This window comes from Solanum pennellii, chromosome 10, assembly GCF_001406875.1.
Source record: "Solanum pennellii chromosome 10, SPENNV200".
NCBI classification, from domain to species: Eukaryota; Viridiplantae; Streptophyta; class Magnoliopsida; order Solanales; family Solanaceae; genus Solanum; species Solanum pennellii.
The window spans coordinates 6,342,865-6,365,387 of NC_028646.1; the positions used below are offsets into that span (position 1 = coordinate 6,342,865).

Sequence of the window (22,523 nt, forward strand, 5' to 3'; positions counted from 1 at the left end):
TAGTTGTTTTGAATCCTAATTGCTAGCCAAAAGCCCTAAGTTTGAATGCTTTATTTTTATGTTTTTTATCATGTATTTTTTAGCCTCTGTAACTGATTCGTTTCTGAGCATATTTTGTTTTGAGTTTCGTTTATCATATACTTTTTTGTATGTCTTCTGTAACTGATTTCATTCAATGTATTTTTTTATTTTGTGTTTTTTGATTATGTATACTTTTGTGCATCTTATTTAATTGATAAAAGAAATCAAAGCATGTTAACAACTGTAAATGCTATTTTTTTTACCTATGACAATAGAAAACATTGAAACAAGAAAATTCTAATTTCTGTTATGTGGACCTTTTCATTAAATAAGCACCAAAAAGGGAACAAAACAAAAAAAGGAAAAAGATAGTGGAAAGCACGAGGAAAGGGGGAGGATGGAGATGTAAGAGATAATCAGGTCATCTTATAGTGTGGCTATGCAGATGCTAAAAGTTATTAGCTCAAGAAAGGGAAATACAGTAAATCGAGTTTAATGTTATACTAATGAGTAGATTTTATTTCACAACCCATAGGGAAGATGATATTTTATTCCTTATTTAGCCTACCACATGAGCTAGTTTTATGGAAACAAATGATTGAAGATAGGACTCATATTATGGGACCTTTTCAATGTTTTCTATTGTGAAATTTTTTTTTTTTGGATTATGTATATATATGTTGATTGTGTGTAGTATATATTTTTCAGCCATATAAAATTATGGGAAGTAGTTATTTTAAATTTTCTTATCAATTTTCATCATCAGATCAATTACACCATGTCTGAACACAAACTAATGCTAAGTGTGATAATGATGCTCATCTCAAATTTATTGAGTTATGTGACTTAGAGATTAGGAAAGGAAATAGACCAAACACTCATTTATCTAAATATGGATGGAAGAATACAATTAAAACATTCTATGAAAAAAGGGAAGACGCTATACGAAAATACAAATGAAAACCATTGGGATGGCATGAAAGCCGAGTGGACTCTTTTTGAGCAATTGATGAGAGGAGATACAGGTATAGGATGGGATGCCACTAGAAATACAATTATGGCAGATGATGATTGGTGGAAGCGAAAAATTAAGGTACATTTTCACATTTTTTATATATCTTTTATTTATTTTAATGTTACATTTTACTTGCTTAAATTTGTTGTTTCATTTATTGTTATAGGAGGATGTTCAATATAGAAAATTTAGGAATAAGAATCTTTCACTAATATGATTTCACTATGATGTATTACTTTTTGATATTGTTGCTACGGGGGAAAGAGCACGTGCCTCAAATCAATTCCAATTTTTTGAAAGTGAGGTAGATTATGACGAAGAAAGACCAAATGGTATTAATAATGATGTATGGAGCACTTCATTAATATTAATAATGAAGGGGGTGATGAAAGTGATGATTCACAAGATATGAATTCTACTATGTTTCCTAAACCATCAATAAAAAGATCAAATTCAAGTAATTGTATTGGAACTAGTGATTAAGTGAAAAAAAGTAAGACAAAAATTTACAGCTGCATCAATGAAAGAAGATATGAAATCTTTACTAGAGTTAATGTCTAACAAAAGTACTGCTACATCCATGCGGTAGATGATCCCACCATTGATAAGTGTATGGATTTTTTGGCAAATATTCCCAATATTTTTGAAAGGGGTGAAATGTACAACTATTTTGTGAACATGTTTCTTAAAAAAGACATTCTACAAGTGTTTCTTAAGATGCCTATGGATGAAGCTTGAAAGTCTTGGATGGAGTATAACTATCAGTTATACCTTAAGAAACTGTGAAAATGTGTTGTTATGGAAAAAGTAATTTATTATTTTATGTTTGACATCACGGTTGTACGCATGAACTTTATTTAATATCTTGAATTTTGTTTAGACATTATCATTGTATGGTTAATTTAAGTGAAGTTCTAATTTATATAAATGTGTTTGTTGTGTTGAATTTATTAAAATATATATGTTGTATTGAATTTATGTAAATGTGTTTAGACATATGCATTTGTTGTGTTGAATATTTATATAGGTGTTTGTTATGTTGAATTTATTTAAATGTATATGTTGTGTTGAATTTACATATAGGTGTTTGTTATGTTGAACCTTATCGTACATCAAAGCGTTCCGGATATATATTTATTCAAAAAATATTACAAGAAAATGAAACTCGTTGTTATGAAAATTTTCGATTAAAGAAGGTGGTGTTTGTTAATCTATCCAAAGATTTAGAAGAAAAATATGGACTTAAGCCCATCCGTGGAATGTCTATAAAGGAAATGTTAGGCATGTTTTTAATGACTTGTGCACATGGAGCGGAAAAACGAATGACTTGATGGCACACATGTCAAAGCTAGATTGCCACAAGATCAACAAAATACCTTATATGGGATGTAAAGGTTATCCGACTCAAAATATTCTTGCCGTTGTGAATTTTAATATGTGTTTTACATTTGCATGGGCTAGGTGGGAAGGAGCGGCTCATGATAGTCGTATATTTGGTGAGACTCTTCGTAGAAGAGAACTTAACTTTCCACATCCTTCTGAAAACAAATATTATTTAGTGGATGCAATATATGCACATATGAAGGATATATAGCTCCATACAAGGAGACAATGTGAGATATCATCTTCCTGACTTTCGTCGTGGTGCAACAAGTCAATTGCGTGAGCCAAGAGGACATATTGAAAAATTTAATTATATGCATTCTTCATGTAGAAATATAGTAGAGCACACATTTGGTGTTTGGAAAGCAAGGTGGTCTATTTTGCGAGATATTTCTTATTATAACATTGATACTCAAAGGAACATCATACTTGTTACTATGGTCATTCACAATTATATTAAACAAAAATGCAATGTGGATGATGCATTTCAAACGGCTGAGGATGAGAGATATATCCCATCGGTTGATTCCGAATTTGGCACAAGTTCAAGCACTAACAATGAAGAAAACAATATGGAAGAACAAAATGATACTTATTGGATGGGGCTTCGTGACATGATTGCTAATGAAATTGGTAACGTTTGACGTTTGTATTATTGTAGTTTTTCCACTTTTATATTAGTGAAGTGTTCTCTTTCATTTTGATATTTGTATCTGAATCAAACAACTCATTTTTGAAATATGAATTTATATTCCTGTTATAAGTAATTTGTGTCGATAAAGAAGTATGTGAATGATAAATAATTATTATTACTAATGAATGAAAATAAAATAAATCTTAAATCTTTCAAGTGAGCTATTCAAATTATATATTATTAAAATGTAAATAAGTTGCACATATATAATTAACTTAAATAAAAATTTATATTCCTCTTATAAATAATTTTATGATGATAAAGAAGTATGTGAATGATAGACAATTATTATTATTTATGGATGAAACTAAAATAAATCTTAAATCGTTCTTTAATTTATTCAAAATTATATATCTTTAAAATCTATAATAAGTTTATATCCTCTTATAAATAATTTGTGATGATAAAGAAATATGTGAATGATAGCAAAATATAATTACTTATGGATGTAAAATATAAATTAATCAACTTTTATCATGTTAACAACTTTTAAGGGTATTTCAGACATTTAGATTAAAAAAGTTGTTTATCAGCACTTATTCACCAAACACATCAACAACTTTCTTTTTAACTTCAACACTTTTATCCAAACGCATAACTGCCTATTTTAAAAATAAGTTTCAGCACTTTCAAAAGTACTTTTTAAAAACTACTTTTTTAAGCCCATCCAAGCGGGCTCTTACTTTAGCACTTAAACTATACAGACGTTTAAATACTCTCCTTAACATCTTTGAAATGAATTAAAAACCACTCTGAGATTATTATTCCACTCTCACTTGTCACATCATAGTCATGTAAGTGCCATAACATAGTCATATCAGCACCACGTCATTAATTATTTTCATACTTTTCTTTAACACTTCTTAAAATTAATTTACACTAATTAATTAATTCAAAGTACATTTTCTAAAATTAAAATTAAAAATGTTGACCCATTTTTATTTTCCCCCATACCCAGCCCCCACCCACCCCCTCACTTCTTTCTTCTTCCTTCTTCTTCACCATTTCTAGCTCTTCAATATTCATTTTTTTTCCTCTCCATATTTTCCAACTACCTCCACCATTCAAACTCCTTTCATCGTAACTCTCAAATCACCATCGAAACTCCATTACTAGATTCTCCAAAACTTCAACAAACAACCGAATCACCACTTCATCATCACTTTCACCATCAATAGTGAGCTTCGAAGCTCTTAGACAGAGCAACAAAACAACAACAATCAAACGTTACTTTCCATTTATCTTCCTTTCGCGTCTTGTTTAGTAAACCTCCAACACCGGAGAGATAAAAGATCTGTCATCACTGCCTCCGATTGTCACCTATGTATCCAAAAAATTCAAAAATAAAAAAAAATCATTGATTCTTCCTCCCAAAAATCCAGCAAACTAGCAACGTTTTTTAGCTCCGGTGAAGATCGATAAAATTTATATGTCTGAAATTAACGTCAATAATAAGATAGTGGAGTTGGATTTTGTGGATTACTAAAGAGATTGTGAAATGGAAGTAGTTAATAGAGTTAAAGGTGAAGATGGAGGAAAAGATAATGCATATTGGGGAAGACAACAAAATAAAGAGAAAAAAAATTAAAGTTTTTATGGGCCAAAAAAAAATATTCATATATTTTAATATAAGTTAATATATCATGAAATAATATCTAAAATATTTATTATGTATTGACCAATAAAAATATGTCATGTGTATGATTTTTTAAAAAAAAATATTTTTTAACTCCTTCACACGCTATTAGGAGAGTGAACTCACTCTTGTTGCCATGTCATCCCCTAGGTGTGTATTTAATCTCTTCAAAGATGTTAAGAAGGGGATTTAAACGCCCTGTATAGTTTAAGTGCTAAAGTAAGTTTTCTTACCAAGTTTAATTTTTTTTTTAATGTATTTTCTCTATTTTATATACATCAATCCTAGTTATATAATTAATTGAAACCTCAGAGAACTATCTATCAATGTTGTAGGTCTTTGCCCATGGGTTATCCTATTTGATAACTTAAACATGATTACTTATATTTATTAAGTAATAATATAACCTCCAGTCAAGTAATTTTATAGTTTTTATATTTAAATAAATTTAAATCATATGTTTAAATATTTTTTACATAGTTGTTTAAGTTATATCAAATCAATAGTTATCCATTGAATTGTAATCACTTGATAATTAAAGTTAATATAGTTTTTTGATTGTATAATTTAAAAATATACCTTAATAGAATTTATTGATTATATATATACATGATTTTATTGATAATTTAATTAAGAATAGGGCCTAAGTATTTATAAACAATACAATATATATATATATATATGTATATGATTTTTATTATTATTTATATTTTTATTTTGAAATATCTTCTTTATTAAAGCGTACAATTTTTTTAATCAACTGAAAAATATTTATTTTTAAAAATAATCGAATGAACTATGCACACATAAATATGCACAAAAACACTTCTATTTTTCTTGGTAGCCAAAAAGTTTGTATTTTAGTTGTTCAGTGAGTTTGGGATTAGGAAAAAGTTACTTTTTTTTAAGAGAAAAGTATGATGGAATAAATGCAAAAATTGAAATAAAGATATTATAGTCTTTTTTGCGGACAAATTTTTTTTGCCATTTAGCATTATTCTTCTTACAAATTGAAACGATTAGATTTCTTTCCCTTTTTTTAATACAGAGTAATTAATGTGAGGTGGTGTATTTCTATATTCGACTAACCAAACCTATTGATCTTTGAGTTAGTTTAACACAACGTTATTTATTAATTATAATGCAAAATTAATTATTAATTTAATTTAAATAATATCTTACATGATAACTTTTAAACTTGTTAAATTTAAAGGTCATTATTCTAAACACCCGAAAGAAATGAACTAAACCGGCGGAAATATGTTATGTTTTGTTTTGGGAGCTAAATGTCACGGCCTTTACGATCTAGACAAGACTCCGTGCGGCACTTGACGGTTTGCTCACGATTCTTTCACGTATCTCGCAAACTCAAGTAAGCCTCTCACAATTTTGGATCGCTAAGAGAAATAAGAAAGAGATACAAAGGCAGATTTTGGAAGAAAGACTTGTATTCATATGTTGGTGGATGTATTACAAATACAATGACTACCTATTTATACTACTCTAAACACTAAGAGTAAATAAATGCTACACTATACAAGCCCCTAGGTTCATGCACTCAAGGCATGACTACATTCCTAGAATGTATCTAAGTCTTCCAAAAAGGGACTCCTAGCTGCTCCCTAGTCTGCCCCACGTTCCAGAGGCCCTGCACAAGCCTCTCCAAGGCTGGAACCTGCCGACCCTTCACCTGCAGAAACGGCTGTAACGGCTGAAACTGCCTGCAACGGCTGAAACTGCCTGCAACGGCTGTAACTGCCTGTAACGGCTGAAACGCCTGCCTGTTCACCTGCTGCCTGCTTGAACGCCTGCCCCTTGGTCTGTTGACCGTTTTGGGCTGCTTGTCCCCTTGCACCGGCTGTTGGCTGCCTAGACGGGTCGCGATCTGCCTGGGTATCTGGCGGGTCGTGACAAACTCCCCCACCTGATGATGCGACGACCGCGTCGCATAGCGTCCGTATCGGCGTTGAGTTCTGCCGGGCAACCATCAACTCGCGTACTCGATCAATTCCGTCGAGCATCCTCTTCATCGATGGCCCGACCTTTCTCGACTCGATCTTCCGAACTTCCTCCTTCAACGCAGGCAAGTGCCTCGGCGGCTTCTTCTTCATCACGGCAGAGTTCCTGCTCGGAACCCTCTTTGCTTGCGGAGGCAAGAATTTTTCAGCACCATTGTCTTCTCTCGAACTTACAATGGTTGCTACCGATGCTAACCTTTTTCTCACGTCGACCCTCTCGAGCTTTATGGCTGTACAACGAACCTGTCCCTCCGGCGTTTGTGTCTTTACCATGGGAACCATATATGTTCCTTCCTTCTCCATGATTATCAATTGTTGGAGATAAGGATCGATAACTGCATGGCACAGCTGGAAGAACCTCTGCCCAAGAATAATATCACAGATATCTATGGGAGCAACGGTGAATTTGGTTTTCCCTTGCCAATCGCCTATCGTGATGTTCACCCCGTGCGCAATTCCAACCACGGGAGTAGGTGGTGCATTGACAGTCCTGATTTGGTCGTTACTTGCATTATATCGCAGTCCCAACCTCATTGCTGCCGTCTTGGTCACAAGATTGACCTCCGCACCGGTGTCGACCAACGCACGAGCAGGTTTCCCATTGATCGTGATGTCGACCGTTTGAGCCCACGCTTTAGACTTCGCAAGTCCCTGATCAGCATGCTTCGGCTCCGCTTGCCTTGGCTTATCTTGCCTTGGCCTCGTCGATGGTTGCCTGATGACAGCCCCGCATAGGCTTACCACGCCCAACTGCTTAGTCTCCCCGACTTCTTCCTCTTGGGCTTTCTCTTCCTTCCGCTCACGGAGGATAGCACCAAGACTTTTCAGTTCAGGGCATCTTTTGTAACCATGCGGCCCTTTGCATATGTAGCAACCATCCTTGGAATCCCTTACCGTGTTGCCACGATCTTCGGGCTTCTTGCCATTGGACCCGTAGGTGTCACGCCTCTTGGGTTGTGGCCTTTGCTCCTCGCCTTCGCCACTGTCTTCCCCACTATCATCATGACTGCCTACCTCGTCGTCCTTCTCGGCACTGAAAGACTTCTCCTGCCTGAAGTCTGTCAAGGCTTCGACCTGCGTAATGGCGTCGTCTATAGTCCTGACCTGCCGCCGTTCCAACTCCGTTCTAGCCCAGTTTTGCAGCCCATCCAAGAAGTAGAACAATGCGTCGTCGTCCCTGAGGTTGGGAATCTGAAATGTAAGGGTGGTAAACTCCTGCACATACGCGCGTATGCTGCCCTTTTGTCTCAACTCCCTCATCTTGCGCTTTGCCTCATAGACCACGTTGCTAGGGAAGAACGCCTTCTTGAACTCCACACGGAATTGCTCCCATGTGTTCAACGCGCATGTCCCCTTTGCGATGTCAGACTCTTTACGCTTCCACCATAGCATGGCCAACTCTGAAAGATACAACACAGCCGTGTTGATCTTGTTCACATCACTACGAACCCGCATACACTTGAAGTAATTTTCCAAGTGCCAAAGGAAATTATCCACCTCTTGCGCGTCACGGACGCCTTTGAAGACAGGTGGCTTGGGCGCCTCAACTCTGGCTTCCCTTTCCCGGTCATGTGATGAGGATCCAACAACCTCTCTCTCTTCCTCGAGTGATGCCACTTTGGCCTTAAGCAACTCATCTGCACCAAGTGCTTCCCTAAATCTGAACTCTAAGGAAGTAATGGCCTCCTTTGTCTCGTACTCGGCTCGCTGGCGTGCCTCCAACTCCTTCCGGACGCTCTCAACTTCCTCAAGGGAGTACTCTTCAAGAGCTTTGAGATTTCTGTCCGTTCCGTTCAAGCGCTGGCCTATGATCTCAACGGCTTGCCTTGCCATCTCGACGCTGGCAATCCACTCATGTCCGACAGTAACGTCCACGGACTCCTCGCCGGTGTTTTCGTCACTTCCATCGACAATAGTGGGCGGGTGAGATATTTGCCCGTCGCTTGGTGTGGCCTGGGGCAGAATCACGTCATTCCCCTTCTGCTACTTCTTCCCTTTCTTGGACTTTTTGCCTCCGTCAGTGCGGACGTTGGGGGTGATGCTAGCGCCGCTACCGTCTCCTTCGTTCGTCATTCTCATACGATGAACCTGCTCTGATACCACTTGTCACGGCCTTTTCGATCTAGACAAGACTCCGTGCGGCACTTGACGGTTTGCTCACGATTCTTTCACGTATCTCGCAAACTCAAGTAAGCCTCTCACAATTTTGGATCGCTAAGAGAAATAAGAAAGAGATACAAAGGCAGATTTTGGAAGAAAGACTTGTATTCATATGTTGGTGGATGTATTACAAATACAATGACTACCTATTTATACTACTCTAAACACTAAGAGTAAATAAATGCTACACTATACAAGCCCCTAGGTTCATGCACTCAAGGCATGACTACATTCCTAGAATGTATCTAAGTCTTCCAAAAAGGGACTCCTAGCTGCTCCCTAGTCTGCCATACGTTCCAGAGGCCCTGCACAAGCCTCTCCAAGGCTGGAACCTGCCGCCCCTTCACCTGCAGAAACGGCTGTAACGGCTAAAACTGCCTGCAACGGCTGAACTGCCTGTAACGGCTGAAACGCCTGCCTGTTCACCTGCTGCCTGCTTGAACGCCTGCCCCTTGGTCTGCTGACCGTTTTGGGCTGCTTGTCCCCTTGCACCGGCTGCTGGCTGCCTAGACGGGTCCCGATCTGCCTGGGTATCTGGCGGGTCGTGACATTTAGCTCTTCATGTTCACTAAAAGTAATTTAGTACATATGATTAAGGTATCTTACTATAATATATGAAACTAATTAAGAAAGTTAATGAATCACATTAGAAAGTTAAATTTTTTTATTTGAATGTTTGTTTATTTCAGAAATTTGAATTAATGAAAGGTGTTGGATGTTAAGCACTTAGCACCAAGGCCGTAAGTGTTAGTGTGTATTATATTACTACTTCTTCCGCTTCAAAATAATTGAAATATTTATATTTTTTTTATATTTCAAATATAATTAACTTAATTGTTTATTCTTTAAAATAAATTTTAGAATATTCTTTCATTTTTACCCTTCAATTATAATTAGACGAATTCAAATTTTTTTAATTGACAAATATTATTGTCATCTATACCAAGAAAACTTGAGCTCCCACACCAATAAATTATCATATCAAATTCGAAAGTGAATTAAGAGCTTTATGTATTATGATTCTTCCGATGTTTCTTGCCATTTTAATTTAAGTTGTGTATTTTTATTTTATTAGGATCTAAATTTATGTCTGAAATTTAAATATTCATCAATATAACGATGTACCTCAACATTGAGGTCAAGAAGTTCATTTGTATTAAGCTCAAATGGAATATTTAAATCAAATTGTGTTGGTAGCAATGTTTACTTTAATATTTATGAAAGTAAATCTTTTTCATAGAATAAATTTAGGGAAAAATTAAAACTTCATATTCATCGAAGTCATAGTCTTCTTTGTATGTTTGTCTTTTTCATTTCTCGATTTGGACAAAGAAGAATTATTCCCTTTGTTTCATATTAAGTGAATTTTAGAGATTTTTCATTGTTTAAAACAATTGAATTGTTTAAAGTTCAAGATGAATATTTGAATTTTTTTTTATATTTACCCTTTCATTTATTGAAGTTTTAAATTTTCTAGGAAATAAATTAGTACTTACTCCCTCCGTCGACAAATGTTTGGCAGGTATATGCTAAAAATAAATTTCAAGATTAATTGTCAATTTAAACAATCAAGAAAGAATTAGCTATTTTTCATCCAATTCTACCCTTAATAATTACTCCATTTTGTTCAATTGAAAAGTTATGTAGAGTTTTGATACTCTTGTATTAAATTTTCCTTGAGGGAAGTGCATGACCTTATACAGACAAACAATTATGGACGGAGGGAGTACAAAATTATACTCCCTCGTCATGTTGTGTTTTGCAAAAATCAATTTAACTAATTTTTAAAGTAAATTAGATAAGATTAATTCGATAGATTTATAATTTCACAAAAAACAATATGTTCTTGAATGATTTTCTTAATATGTGTGTATTATCTCACAGGGAGTATCACCATCCAAACAGCATTCCCCTATGTTTTTTAAATAGGTTAAAAAAAATGGTTGGTTTGGAGGTACCAACCTACAATAGAGATGGTGCACCTTTTTTGTGACTGAATTAATTGCTTATTTGCATGTAAGCAAGCCTCATATATAAGAAGAAAACTAGCACAAGCAAATTGCAAAGGCAAACAACTCAAGTACACAAGTTTGACAGTTATTTGGTGGAAATTTTAAAACTAAATACAAGAGATTATCATCCAAGTTCATACTACTAAAGTACACCAAGTTCATCCATTTCTTCATCGTCGTCATCCCATTCCATGGGTTCATCCCATACCATCGGTTCAATACCCCCATGGTAAGCCTGTAACAGAAACCCCATAACACCTACATTTTCAACTGCTTCTTCCTCTGCTGGTATTGGAGACATATTTGAGTTTTCTGAAAAGCTTGGCAACATTCATCGGAATACTCCTGGGGTGTACTTCAACGCAAACTTCCCTGATGGTTCGAGGATATCTATGTCAAATGCAGGGCACAGAGGACCACCACCCATGACTTTCACATGGCTAACGCTGCAAATGTGAATGAAACAGCATATTATCAATCACAACATAAACAAACAACTATTGCGCCTCAATTCCGATCAGTTGAGTGCGATTATCTGAGTCCTCACTGATCATATCGCTAAATCTAAGATCATCACTGACCAATACTATACCAAATAAAAAAAAGACACTAAGAATTGCTCTATATTGTCTGCAACATATTGACAGGAATATAATCACATGAGAGAAATTAGCGTAGATAGAAGCCTCAGCAAAGATCTCTATGCTTATGACACAAGCGCATAAATCTTGCCAATGGGTAGAGCAATAGAGGAGTCATTGATTTTTTAAAGGAAGACGAGAGCGGAAAACTAACCATGTGTAAAACAAGTTGTCTGAATGTTGCCTCTGAACTCTACCCAGCAGTTCAATCTGCAGATATCCACCAATGCAAAGTACTGGTTCTGGTAGCTTGTACTGTTGCAAGCAGTTTTTCTGCTCATCAATGTTAGAATATGTTAATTCTTTCCATGCAAAATACTATGCTCCTATTGAGGACTTATAGATAAAATTCAAACTAATTGAAATAATACATGACACTACTTTGGCAATATTTTAGTGGGAAATACTTGCCATGACAAAAACAAATTAAATTAAAATTGATACCATCTTTGTAAGGAAAAAAAGTTATAAAAGATTACCTGTTCCATATGGTATACTTCTGATGTATACGTCCATATAAACTTGTCATCAGCAGCCTGTTGCTGAGGCATTTGCAGGACATCATTTTCGTCTAGTGAATTTTTTGGGTGTCCTAACCGAAATCGAACAGATTTTGCAGAGTATATAGGCTGGCCCGGCTGGTAAAAAGCTGAATAAGATATTACATATTAATCAAGAGGATCAAGTAAAACGTGCAAAAACTTTGAAACTTATACCGAAATAATTGAGGGGTATCTAAGGCCTCTGGGAGATATAACAGAAAGACAGAATAAAGACGAAGCAATCACCTTCAAAAGGTTGTAGACTAATTTCACTAATAACACACAGATTGGCTTTCAATTTGTAAATTAATGTCTCGGGGGAATCTGGATCAGCATGACCTTTACTTGACCAGTATGAATGTCCACCAAGATATCTCCTAGTTGTTAAAGTATTGGCAACACTTTCGGCAGGAAATCTATCTGTACTAGAGGCACTAACTGCATATGCTATGCATTCACACTGACATGTGTTTAATGTTGTAATAGCATGAAGGAGAGAAGCATAAACATTGTGGTCTCTCTTCAGAATATCCCAACTGGAATTGTTGGATCCAGCACCATTTGCTTCTGTTGTTATCCAATCTGGTTCAGTTATACGTGCAATCCCAGAAAGCTGAGGAAACCTTTTCAGACATAGTTGCTTGGAAATCCCATTGGTAATCACTGCAAAAAATAAGTCACAATGTTACTATTCTACTTAAAACAAGGACATTCTTCTCCCAAATGATAATGAATCTCAAATGACTTTTCTGCTTCACCTTATCATTCCCCACTTCCTAGTATTAAAACTGGCATCCCCATATTTTTTCTGAATAAAGGGCCAACTAAACTAATTTTGTGTACAGTGATTGTGAATTTTATGTGGCATTATCAAGCTGGAAATCCAGTAAGTTTAACAACTGGCATTCCAATGTATTTCCAGGAAATATTCCAACTTTCAAATAAATTAATTGGGTCAGACGGCAGCTTATTAAGGAATGGTAAAAATCTCTCCCTTCTGAATGTTTTGTTTTGTAAAAATCATTTTATAGAACTCTCCCAGGCACGTCTATCGAGAATATGACCTAAAACACACCTCCCCTATGATGATCCTTCTGATCAATTATAGTTTAAAGGGCTTGTTTAACTCATGAGAGACTACAAAGAAGAGTCCTTCAGATTTGCTTAAGATGCCTGCATTGTGGACAGGAAGCTGAAACAATGAGCTTCTTTTTTTGTATTGTGAGACAACTGCAATTAGTGGCATATGTTCTTTCGCATGCTGGGGTGAATCACGCAATGCCAATAAATTCTCTGGAAATTTTGAAGAACTGGAGAAGTATTGGAAGACGAGGGTCAGCGGAAGATTGGTGGCAAAGCTAGCTCCTTCTCCTTCTCTTTTATGACCGACTAATATGGTTTAACATTGAATAATTGAAAAAGCGATTATTCAGGAAATCACATTGAATGCTGAGACTATGCATTGAATTTCTGATAATAAATCCATACATCAAAAAAGTATTTGTGATTGTTCAAGAAGAAATGAAAAAAAAGATATGATAAGAGTTGGGACAGTTGAGTGTTAAGTATATCTTAATAATAGTATGAAAATCTTGTGGCCATGATTATCTGTTCACTCTAAGGCGTACAAATGGCTTTTTGAAAAGAGTTGGAAATAGTAGTAATGTTCTTCTAGTGCTTCAATGGACTTTGGACTTTTTTTGTTATAGGTATTTATTTGATTCGGAAGATGAACTATTAGCCAAACGTGTTTGTTGCCAATATTTGTGTATAAAGAGAAAAATAGTCCCCTAGGGAAACCCAGAGTGTTGCATAAAAAGGACCAAGGAGAATCCTATGCTTAAGGAGGAGGAGAAGGAACTAGCTTCAGAAGGCCGTTATTACAAGACCACGTGCAACAAGGAAGGCAACACTAAATTAGATCAAATGACCAATACTTGAGAATTTTTTATTCTGATCACATCACCAATACTTCAGAAATAGCAAATAGACCATGGGGATCACTTCTAGATCAAACTTCTTGACGGAAGATCATCGCACCATTTGCAATCAAATACCTAGTTATATCAGCTAACGGTGTATATGTTAAACAACATTTGTGTTTTCATCCTATTCTATAGTAAGAGGAAACAAAAGTGTTTCTTATTCCAGTTGAAGTTACAGCCACAAATTCATACAATTGACCGAATAATCATTCTCTACACATTTGGATGCAAGTAAGTTATCTAACATCCTATAGGCTACCTCACTTGACCTGCTCTTCCTCATTATCATCCTTCTTTTTCTTTTTTCTTTAATTTTCTTCGAGGTGGGGGTGTTTTGGGAGGGGAGTAGACAGGGGATCACTTCTTTAATTTAATTATTTTGGACATCTGAATAAACATACAGAGGAATCAAACATTCTTGACAAAGCTATTTATGTAAACAGCAATATGTCTTCATCTCAACTGACCCATTGAGTATAGATACCTCCCATCAGTACCGATACAAAGTAACTAAGCTCAACAAGGCCTATTCTTAAAAAAAAAAAAGCTCAACAAGGCTTAGAAAAATGAGAAGAAATTATCGTCTTTTTGCTTGCCTCTCTTAGAAATTGAACCCTGGCCTCCTATAATCCATGTTAGACTATACCCTTTGGTGCAACATTCTCGATAATAATGAAACTTGTGTGACAGATCATTTGCCCTATGCTCTACCTTAGTTGACACAAGCTGGGAACATAAACAAGTAACTAGAATTTGTGTTTATATCATCACTATTTTCTAAGGAAAAGAGGAAGATGAACGAAATGGTTTACCCATTCGAAGAATTATTCGTCTATGACTTAAGTAAGAGACACCCGCAGCATGATGGCCTGATTTCTTTTTAAAACAACTACATTTCATAATGTTTTCTCCTTTGCACCTTGAGAGAAAGCTCATCTTTTTTATTTTGAAAAAGAGGAGGAAGCTCAGATTTTTGGACCATTTACAGTTAGTTTTTTATTAGGTTGGCAAAATCACCAAGACCATCCCGTCATGTAGGTAATGCCACATTCTCATTGATTAGATTCAAACCTGGTAACACTAGAAACAAGGAATATAATAGGTAATATCTTCATGAACATGGACAGGGGCGGAGGCAGCACATAAGTAGGGGGGTTCATCCGAACCCCCTCGGCGGAAAATATTACTATTTATATATGGTTAAAATTATTTTTTAGATATGTATAATTAATGTCGAACCCCCTTCCACTAGTTCGTGTGTTCACTTCTCAGATTTTGAACCCCTTATTAAAAATTAGCTCCGCCACTGAACATGGACACTACCGTTGTACAATTTAGAGTCAAACACATACATATCAATACAGAAAAAACCCAAGATATGCAACATAATATTTGCCTATGATAGACGACAGTTTCTTCTTCTTTTTTTTTCACAATTCGAAGTCTGAGTCATTAATCAATACATAAGAGCCTGTTTGGATTGACTTATTTTAAATGCCTTTAAGCCAAAATAATTTTTAATTAGTTTCAATGTATTTGGATAAAAATAAAAAGTGCTTATAAGCCCTTGTTTTTAAGTCAAAATCCATAAGACTTTTGGCTTATAACTCATAAGTCAAAAGTCAATCCAAATAGGCTCTTAGGAGCTGTTTGGTTATTGTATAAGAAACATCTTATACATGTATTAAAAGTTACATTAGTTTTACTATGTTTGGTAGAAGTTTTGTGTTAGGTATAAAAGTTACTTATACCATGTTTGGTTGGTAAGAATTTAAATGTTGTATAAAAGTTATTCATGTATTAATTAAAACGGTGTTTGGTTGCATTTTTTGTAGTCCTACATAATTAATACCAACATAACTTATGAGGGAATCTATGTATAAAGTTATGCAGGGTAGAAGGTAAAATAAGTTGTGGGCATTAGTTATACATGTATTAAAATGATAAATTACACATTTACCCTATAAATTTATTTTATTTTTTAATTGGCAACTTTACTGTTTTCTATATATGTTTATTTTTTATTTCTTTTTATATATAGACCATTTTCATTTCTTTTAAATTTTTTTTAATTGAAAACTTTACTGTTTTCCTATTATATATAGACTATTTTCATTTTTTTATATAAAATTACCATTTTTATTTATTTATGCAAATATAAACATTTTTTTAATATTAAAAATTTAATTGTATATTTTTTGACAGTACATATGCTAATCAAATATTAGCATTATATATATTATTCAATATATTCCACATTTTATTACCATGTATTATTATTTTGTAAATAATTTATATTAATAATTTACAACAAGTTTAATAGTCAATAGTTAATAATTCATGTATTATGATCTGTACATAACAAAATAATACCTACATAACTAATATCCGCATAGCTAATACCGCATAATTAAACTCAACATAACTAAATCCTGCATAACTAAATCCTGCATAACTAATACCTACATAACTAAACCCTGCATAACTAATACCTGCATAACTAAACCCTGCATAACTAATACCTACATAACTTAATCCTACATAACTAATATCTGCATAACTTAACCCTACATAACTAATGTCTGCATAACTCTAACCAATAACCAAACGGCCCCTTAGTTATAGCCTGGTTGCTAAAAACAGGTCTAGCTGCAAACAAAGAAACTGTTGTGAATTGACAATCCTAAAATGGCTTACATCTCCGGCATTAATCTACGATCAATTAATATGAGGGTAAATCTACATTAAGAAGATACAAAATGGTTTCATTTTTGCAGACTATGGTGGTATGGCCCTCAAATACCCATAACCACCAATTACGTGAACAAATATATTCAGATAGGAAACGGGTACAGTAGACTGCTTCAATACTAGAAGGAAATGTGAAGCTCAGCAAGATGAGTTATTATTATGAGAAAAGAAATACTTTTTAATATGTCACTACCAAGAATAACTTTCATCACACTTCAGCTTGCGTAACTCACCAAAATGGTGCCAAAGGCTTGAGACGGAGCCTGCACGGACCACATCTACTGGCTCATTCAAACATGCCAGAATATTAATTGACACGTCACTTTCAAGAGACTGTACAAAATCAGCCCGAGACTCCATTCTGATTGACCAGCCACTATAAAAGTCAATCCAATCGACGTCAAGCTCCAAAACCTGGTACAGCACCATATATAAATTCGCATGAAAATCATCAATATTTAAGAAATGGAAAAGGAAGAACAGTAAAAGATAACAACTATCATCTACAATATTTGCCAATTCAAAAATAAATAAATAATAGCAAACAGGTCCCTAAAAGATCGAACAATCAATTAATTATACCTCTATCCAAATTAAGTTGGCATCAACTAAATCAATCCTCTATGTCCATTATGTCAGAAGCCATGTTCATTCCACTTCCAAATAGTCTTTTAACGCAAATCAAGGGTTGCTTAAATTCACCAATATCTCTACGTAGACATAAAATCCTCAACAAACTAGAAGGATTCCTAACCAGTACCCGAAGCCTTAGTTGGGCGAACTCTTTACTTTTGATGACGAACCCGTGTCGGATTCTTCAAAAACACACTACTTTCGGAAAATGGACATGCACCCGTTGGCATTTTTGAAGAGTCCGAGCAACATAGCCTGAAGCTGAAGTGTAACAATAAGAATTTGAAGTCTTAATCCTAGAAAATCAGTATAGCCTATACAAGTATTTAGCTTTCATTTTGTTCGATTTTCGGCTGAATAAACATCAACCACAACTGGTTGTATGCTTGTCTAAACTACTTTCCACTCCTGTAATTTCAGGTCTACCTCATCCCTTTTTAATCAAGCAAGGAATATACTCCTTAATAATGGAAGAAACAATAAAAAAAAAAAAATGGATCTCTACAAAAGGCGCCCACACCTTTCATTACAAGGATGCACCAAAAGGATACTTAAATACAAGAGTTTAATCTTCCACTATAGAAAATTATGCTCATTTCCTTCAAAAGCTTTCCAATACCCCACCTTTATTTATCTCCATATAATTAACTCAACAAACCTAAGGACTTGCCATTCCACCAGATATCTCCCGATTATTACATAAGAAACCTTCATATCAGTCATCCAATTATAATTCTACTGAAAAAGCCCTATAATACTACAATTATAAGATATAGAGCAATTTTGACCTCCGCTATATCTTATGGTATGAAAAAAGTTGCTGTCGTCTAAAAATTGGACCACACTATACATGGCTGTCAACATAAGCATATACAGCTGAGAAAACAAATAACCCATAAACCGATTAAGCAATTGGAAGCACATAGAAAAATCTCAAAATTACCTGGAAATCGGTGAAGAAGAAAACTGAAAAAGGGTTCTCAAGTTTGATCAGTCAATGTTTTTTTACTTGTGTGATCGGTACATGAAATCATGTCGTTTTTTCTTCTATACGATCGAGATGGGGTGGGCTTAAAAGGAATTGGGCCTTACCGGTCCAAAAGTTTGCGGGAAATTTACATGGAAAAACTACCTAACTAAATATATGTTATTATCGGAGCAAATGACAGAAATTCCACTTTAAATTCTTTTATTACCATTATTTCCTATTAGTTTTATAAAATTCCAAAATCTCCCATTTATACGCATCAGATTAATGTATTTTTGCATCAGATTAATGTATCTCGCGCATCAGATTAATGTATCATGTATAAAATATATATCAGATCAGTGTATCATGTATAAAATGTAATATATCTTACTTTAACTATTATTGTATCTCATGCATCAGATTTGTGTATACAAATATATGTAAATATATATACACAGACACACACGCACATATATATACACACACATATATATAAATATATATATACACACATATATGTGTGTGTGTATACATATATATTTATATATGTGTGTGTGTATATATATATATATATATAGCAGTGTACGAACACTGCTATATGCACTGCTATATGCAGTTGTACAAAATGCACCATCAGTTTGTAATTTTTAAACACTGCTATATGCAGCTATACCAAAATGCATCAATAGTTGTAATTTTTAAGGATAATTTCGTATTTTTATCTTATGTCAACACCAATAGTTTGGGCTTTGTGGCTTATTTGATTGGCTATTAGACACGTAGGTACTTGTCTTTGCAAGAAACAGTTGTATTGCACTTTGATGTTAGATTCTCCGCACAAATATAGGTCTATTGATTGTCTGTAATGGTGGTAAAAACACTCTTTTTCTCCTACAGTGTTTTGAATGTCGAATCTCGCTGATTTATGGTGGTTCGATTAGTATTTGATGTTTCTATTGATTGATGTTTGTGTTATATAAGCCAACAAGAGTTGAAGCATATAACCCACAACAAGATAAAAATCCTCTTTTTCTTCTTAGTGTTTTTGGTTATGAATATATCTTCTTTGAAATACTAAAATATATTCTCTTGCCAATCAGATGACTTTATAAGTAATTTATGTCATTATTGTGTTTGCATAAATTTCCCAACGAAAAAAGACTTGTGTCTCGTGAAGAGAGTTTAGTACCAAGAGTTGGCCACTTTAAAAAATGTCGAAAGTCTGATGAAATTCAAGTATGTGCTTCCCTCCGCTTATTGTTATCTTTTGCTTTTTATCTAAAATATATTGTTCTCCTGCGAAGAAGGGATTACCAATTAAGTCTTTTTACAATTACCTTAATTTTATTGATCTTTTGTAGTGGTATTTCACTTATTTACATGTATAATTCTACAGTAGCATTACTATTTATCTAACTTTTTCGTGATGTTCGATTTAAGAGAAAAAAATGACAGTCAACACTCTATGCATTAAGAAACATTTGGTGGAAATCATTTTGATCCGCGGAGATAAAATTTTGACACTCAAAGTCAAGGTACTTGACTACATAATGACGCTAAGGACTATATTAATACTATTGTTTTGTGAAAATAATCTGAATGTCTTTAGACTTTTTTATATTTTTCGCTCAAAATTGAATCAAATAGCAAGGGATCATGAAATCACTCGATCTCTCTAATTGTTTGGTGTTTGTGAATAGTAAGAAGAATGGAGTAAATGTTGATAGCAATGCTCTTGTGGAAGTTCCCAGCTGCACCTAGAAAGCTTTGATTGTACACTATAATTTGCATTAGCTATGCGGCCTAGGCTAGATGTGTGAAAGTACCTATCATGGAACCTTCAGACACTAAAATGGATGAGCTGAGAATCTCTGGGTACTTTTAATTGAAACAAGTACTCTATGATTTTGCATTGTATGAAGTTTAGAAGTCCTACATATTTTGGTACATATGACAAGTGAGATTTTGAGGCAAAATACACTTGAGTCACAAGAGATTGGTCAAAAAGTTGCAAAATGATTGAAGAAGTATATTTTGCTCATATATTTCTTTCATGACACGAATTGGAGTAGGTAGTTGCATCCTACATGTTTTGTGTTGGATTTCTCCTCATTAATCAACAATCGACTTTCCCATGTGTATGGTAAATACCTTATGATTATAATGTGTTCGTGATTGCGTATGAATGAAGCTGGAAGGGATATAAGGAATTGAAACAAAGGGCCAATATGAGAGAGATCACCATTAGTGGTCTGGCTAAACACAAAGCCTTAAGAATGTGTGGATTCATTAAATGAACTTTAAATAAGTCTCATTATTGGTGAATTGATACTCAAAAGGTTGAGATGTAGGTATCTTTATGGAAAACCAGATATTAAGAGAATACAAAAATTACTCATTTGTCTACTTTCTCAAACAATTGTAAGGTTCCCATATATAAGTACCGAACATTAATTAAAATATTATAAAATTCTTACAAAGTGTGCTCTACATTTCGCCTCAACTGAATAAGCATAATCTCTTCCTCTTTCTGCTAAACTGTTGTTGTAGACTTCAAGTTCCAAGTGGTGTTCGATCATGTTTGTTACACACTTTAGTGTTCTCTGAGTTCTTTTGTTTCAAAATTAAGTAATATGGCGGTCAACTACTCTCCAGATTGAGCATGGATAATACTTCTAATGAAAACAGAAGGACAACAAAACGAAAAGTGGGATAAGAGATACAACCAAAATGGAAGGGGAAGTCACATAAATGAGCACATGAAACGGTAAGACACAAAAAGGTCCTTCTATGTGATTTTTGGTGAATTCGAATTTATCGATACATCATTTAATCTATACATCAGTTCAGTCATAAAATTTTTATTTTGCGTAGAATTAACAGATATCCAATAAAATGACCACATAATTGACATGACAATCGTAAGTTCAATTTGCAGAGAAAGAACATATGTCGCTCGAGAGACCTATGCTAAGTTGTCAGAAAACTAAATCAGACTTCATGATATCTAACCAGTGAGCTATTATGCTTTATTCAAAGGATGGCTGCTTCCAAGCCCAAAACAATAAGCAGGTCAAATTATACAAAAAGATTGATTTCACGTTCTCCAATTTCCAAGCCTTCAGGTATAATTCCACATTCTTTCAGATGCTTCAAATTGATGTTGAAAGAATTTTCAGTTCTCGAGTTTGTGTATTGATAATGGACAGTTACCAATTTTGGTGTTGTATTTGTATTGAAAAGTTGTTTTTGGATTAGATAAATGTTGCAACTATAGTATTGGAACACAAGTTAGAGAACACTTCACCAATAAATTAAGTTTTTGTAGTGAATTGGATATTTATCTAAGTTGAATATGGTTTAGAATTTTTCATCAGATAGTGTGAAGCAATAACTTAATACGGTGATTGTTGCATGATCCTAATAATTAAATTCGTGTAATTGAAAGAATGATCATGTAAGGATAAGATATGATGCTTAAGATCAATTTGGTAATCTTAGATTATAATACATTATACGATGGATAAAGTCGACTACAGGCTTATATAATATCATGAAATAATACTAAACTCTACTTTGGAGTCCCTATAATGTGTGACGTTTTCATCTGAATGTAAACTCCCTTTTTTGGAGTCTTCATTTTTTTTGGCCTTACAGAAACATTATGGGAGATAACAATTATGTTCTGCAAGGGAACATTTCAATTATCTAACACTCTTTATTTGGACACTCCTAGCTGACAAATATCATTTGTTGAGATAACCATACATCCTTGAGATCAGATTGGATTGTGCCTTTATGTTTTCCTATCAAGTGCAAAAAAATTCTATGCATACACCTATTAATTCGATGACTTACAACAGAAAAAGGATGATGATCATTTGATCATTAATATCACTTAGGCTTAAACCAATGAAAAAAACCTTTGTATAAATCTTCGGCGAACTCACAATATGTTGATTTCTTGTGAATGTAAGTTGGTCTTGCAAATTGAAAATGAGTCAAGTTACCGAACATGATATACTATACACATCACTAGAATCATTACGAATTTTAACTTTA

The 22,523-nt window shown here is 34.3% G+C and overlaps 1 protein-coding gene and 1 pseudogene across 1 annotated transcript; one reads left to right on the forward strand and one right to left on the reverse strand.

Moving 5' to 3' along the window:
- Window positions 1–810: 810 nt before the first annotated feature.
- LOC107032684 lies at window positions 811–1,822 on the forward strand (annotated as a pseudogene).
- A 9,122-nt stretch (window positions 1,823–10,944) lies between these two features.
- On the reverse strand, window positions 10,945–18,567 carry LOC107032042 (F-box protein At4g00755-like). Its single transcript, XM_015233598.2, has 6 exons — window positions 18,435–18,567; window positions 17,092–17,272; window positions 12,369–12,785; window positions 12,060–12,229; window positions 11,735–11,853; window positions 10,945–11,385 (listed from the first exon to the last, which is right to left on the reverse strand). The coding sequence occupies exons 2-6, from the start codon at window positions 17,216–17,218 to the stop codon at window positions 11,271–11,273; spliced, it is 948 nt and encodes a 315-aa protein (XP_015089084.1). The 5' UTR covers window positions 17,219–17,272; window positions 18,435–18,567; the 3' UTR covers window positions 10,945–11,270.
- Between the last annotated feature and the right edge of the window lie 3,956 nt (window positions 18,568–22,523).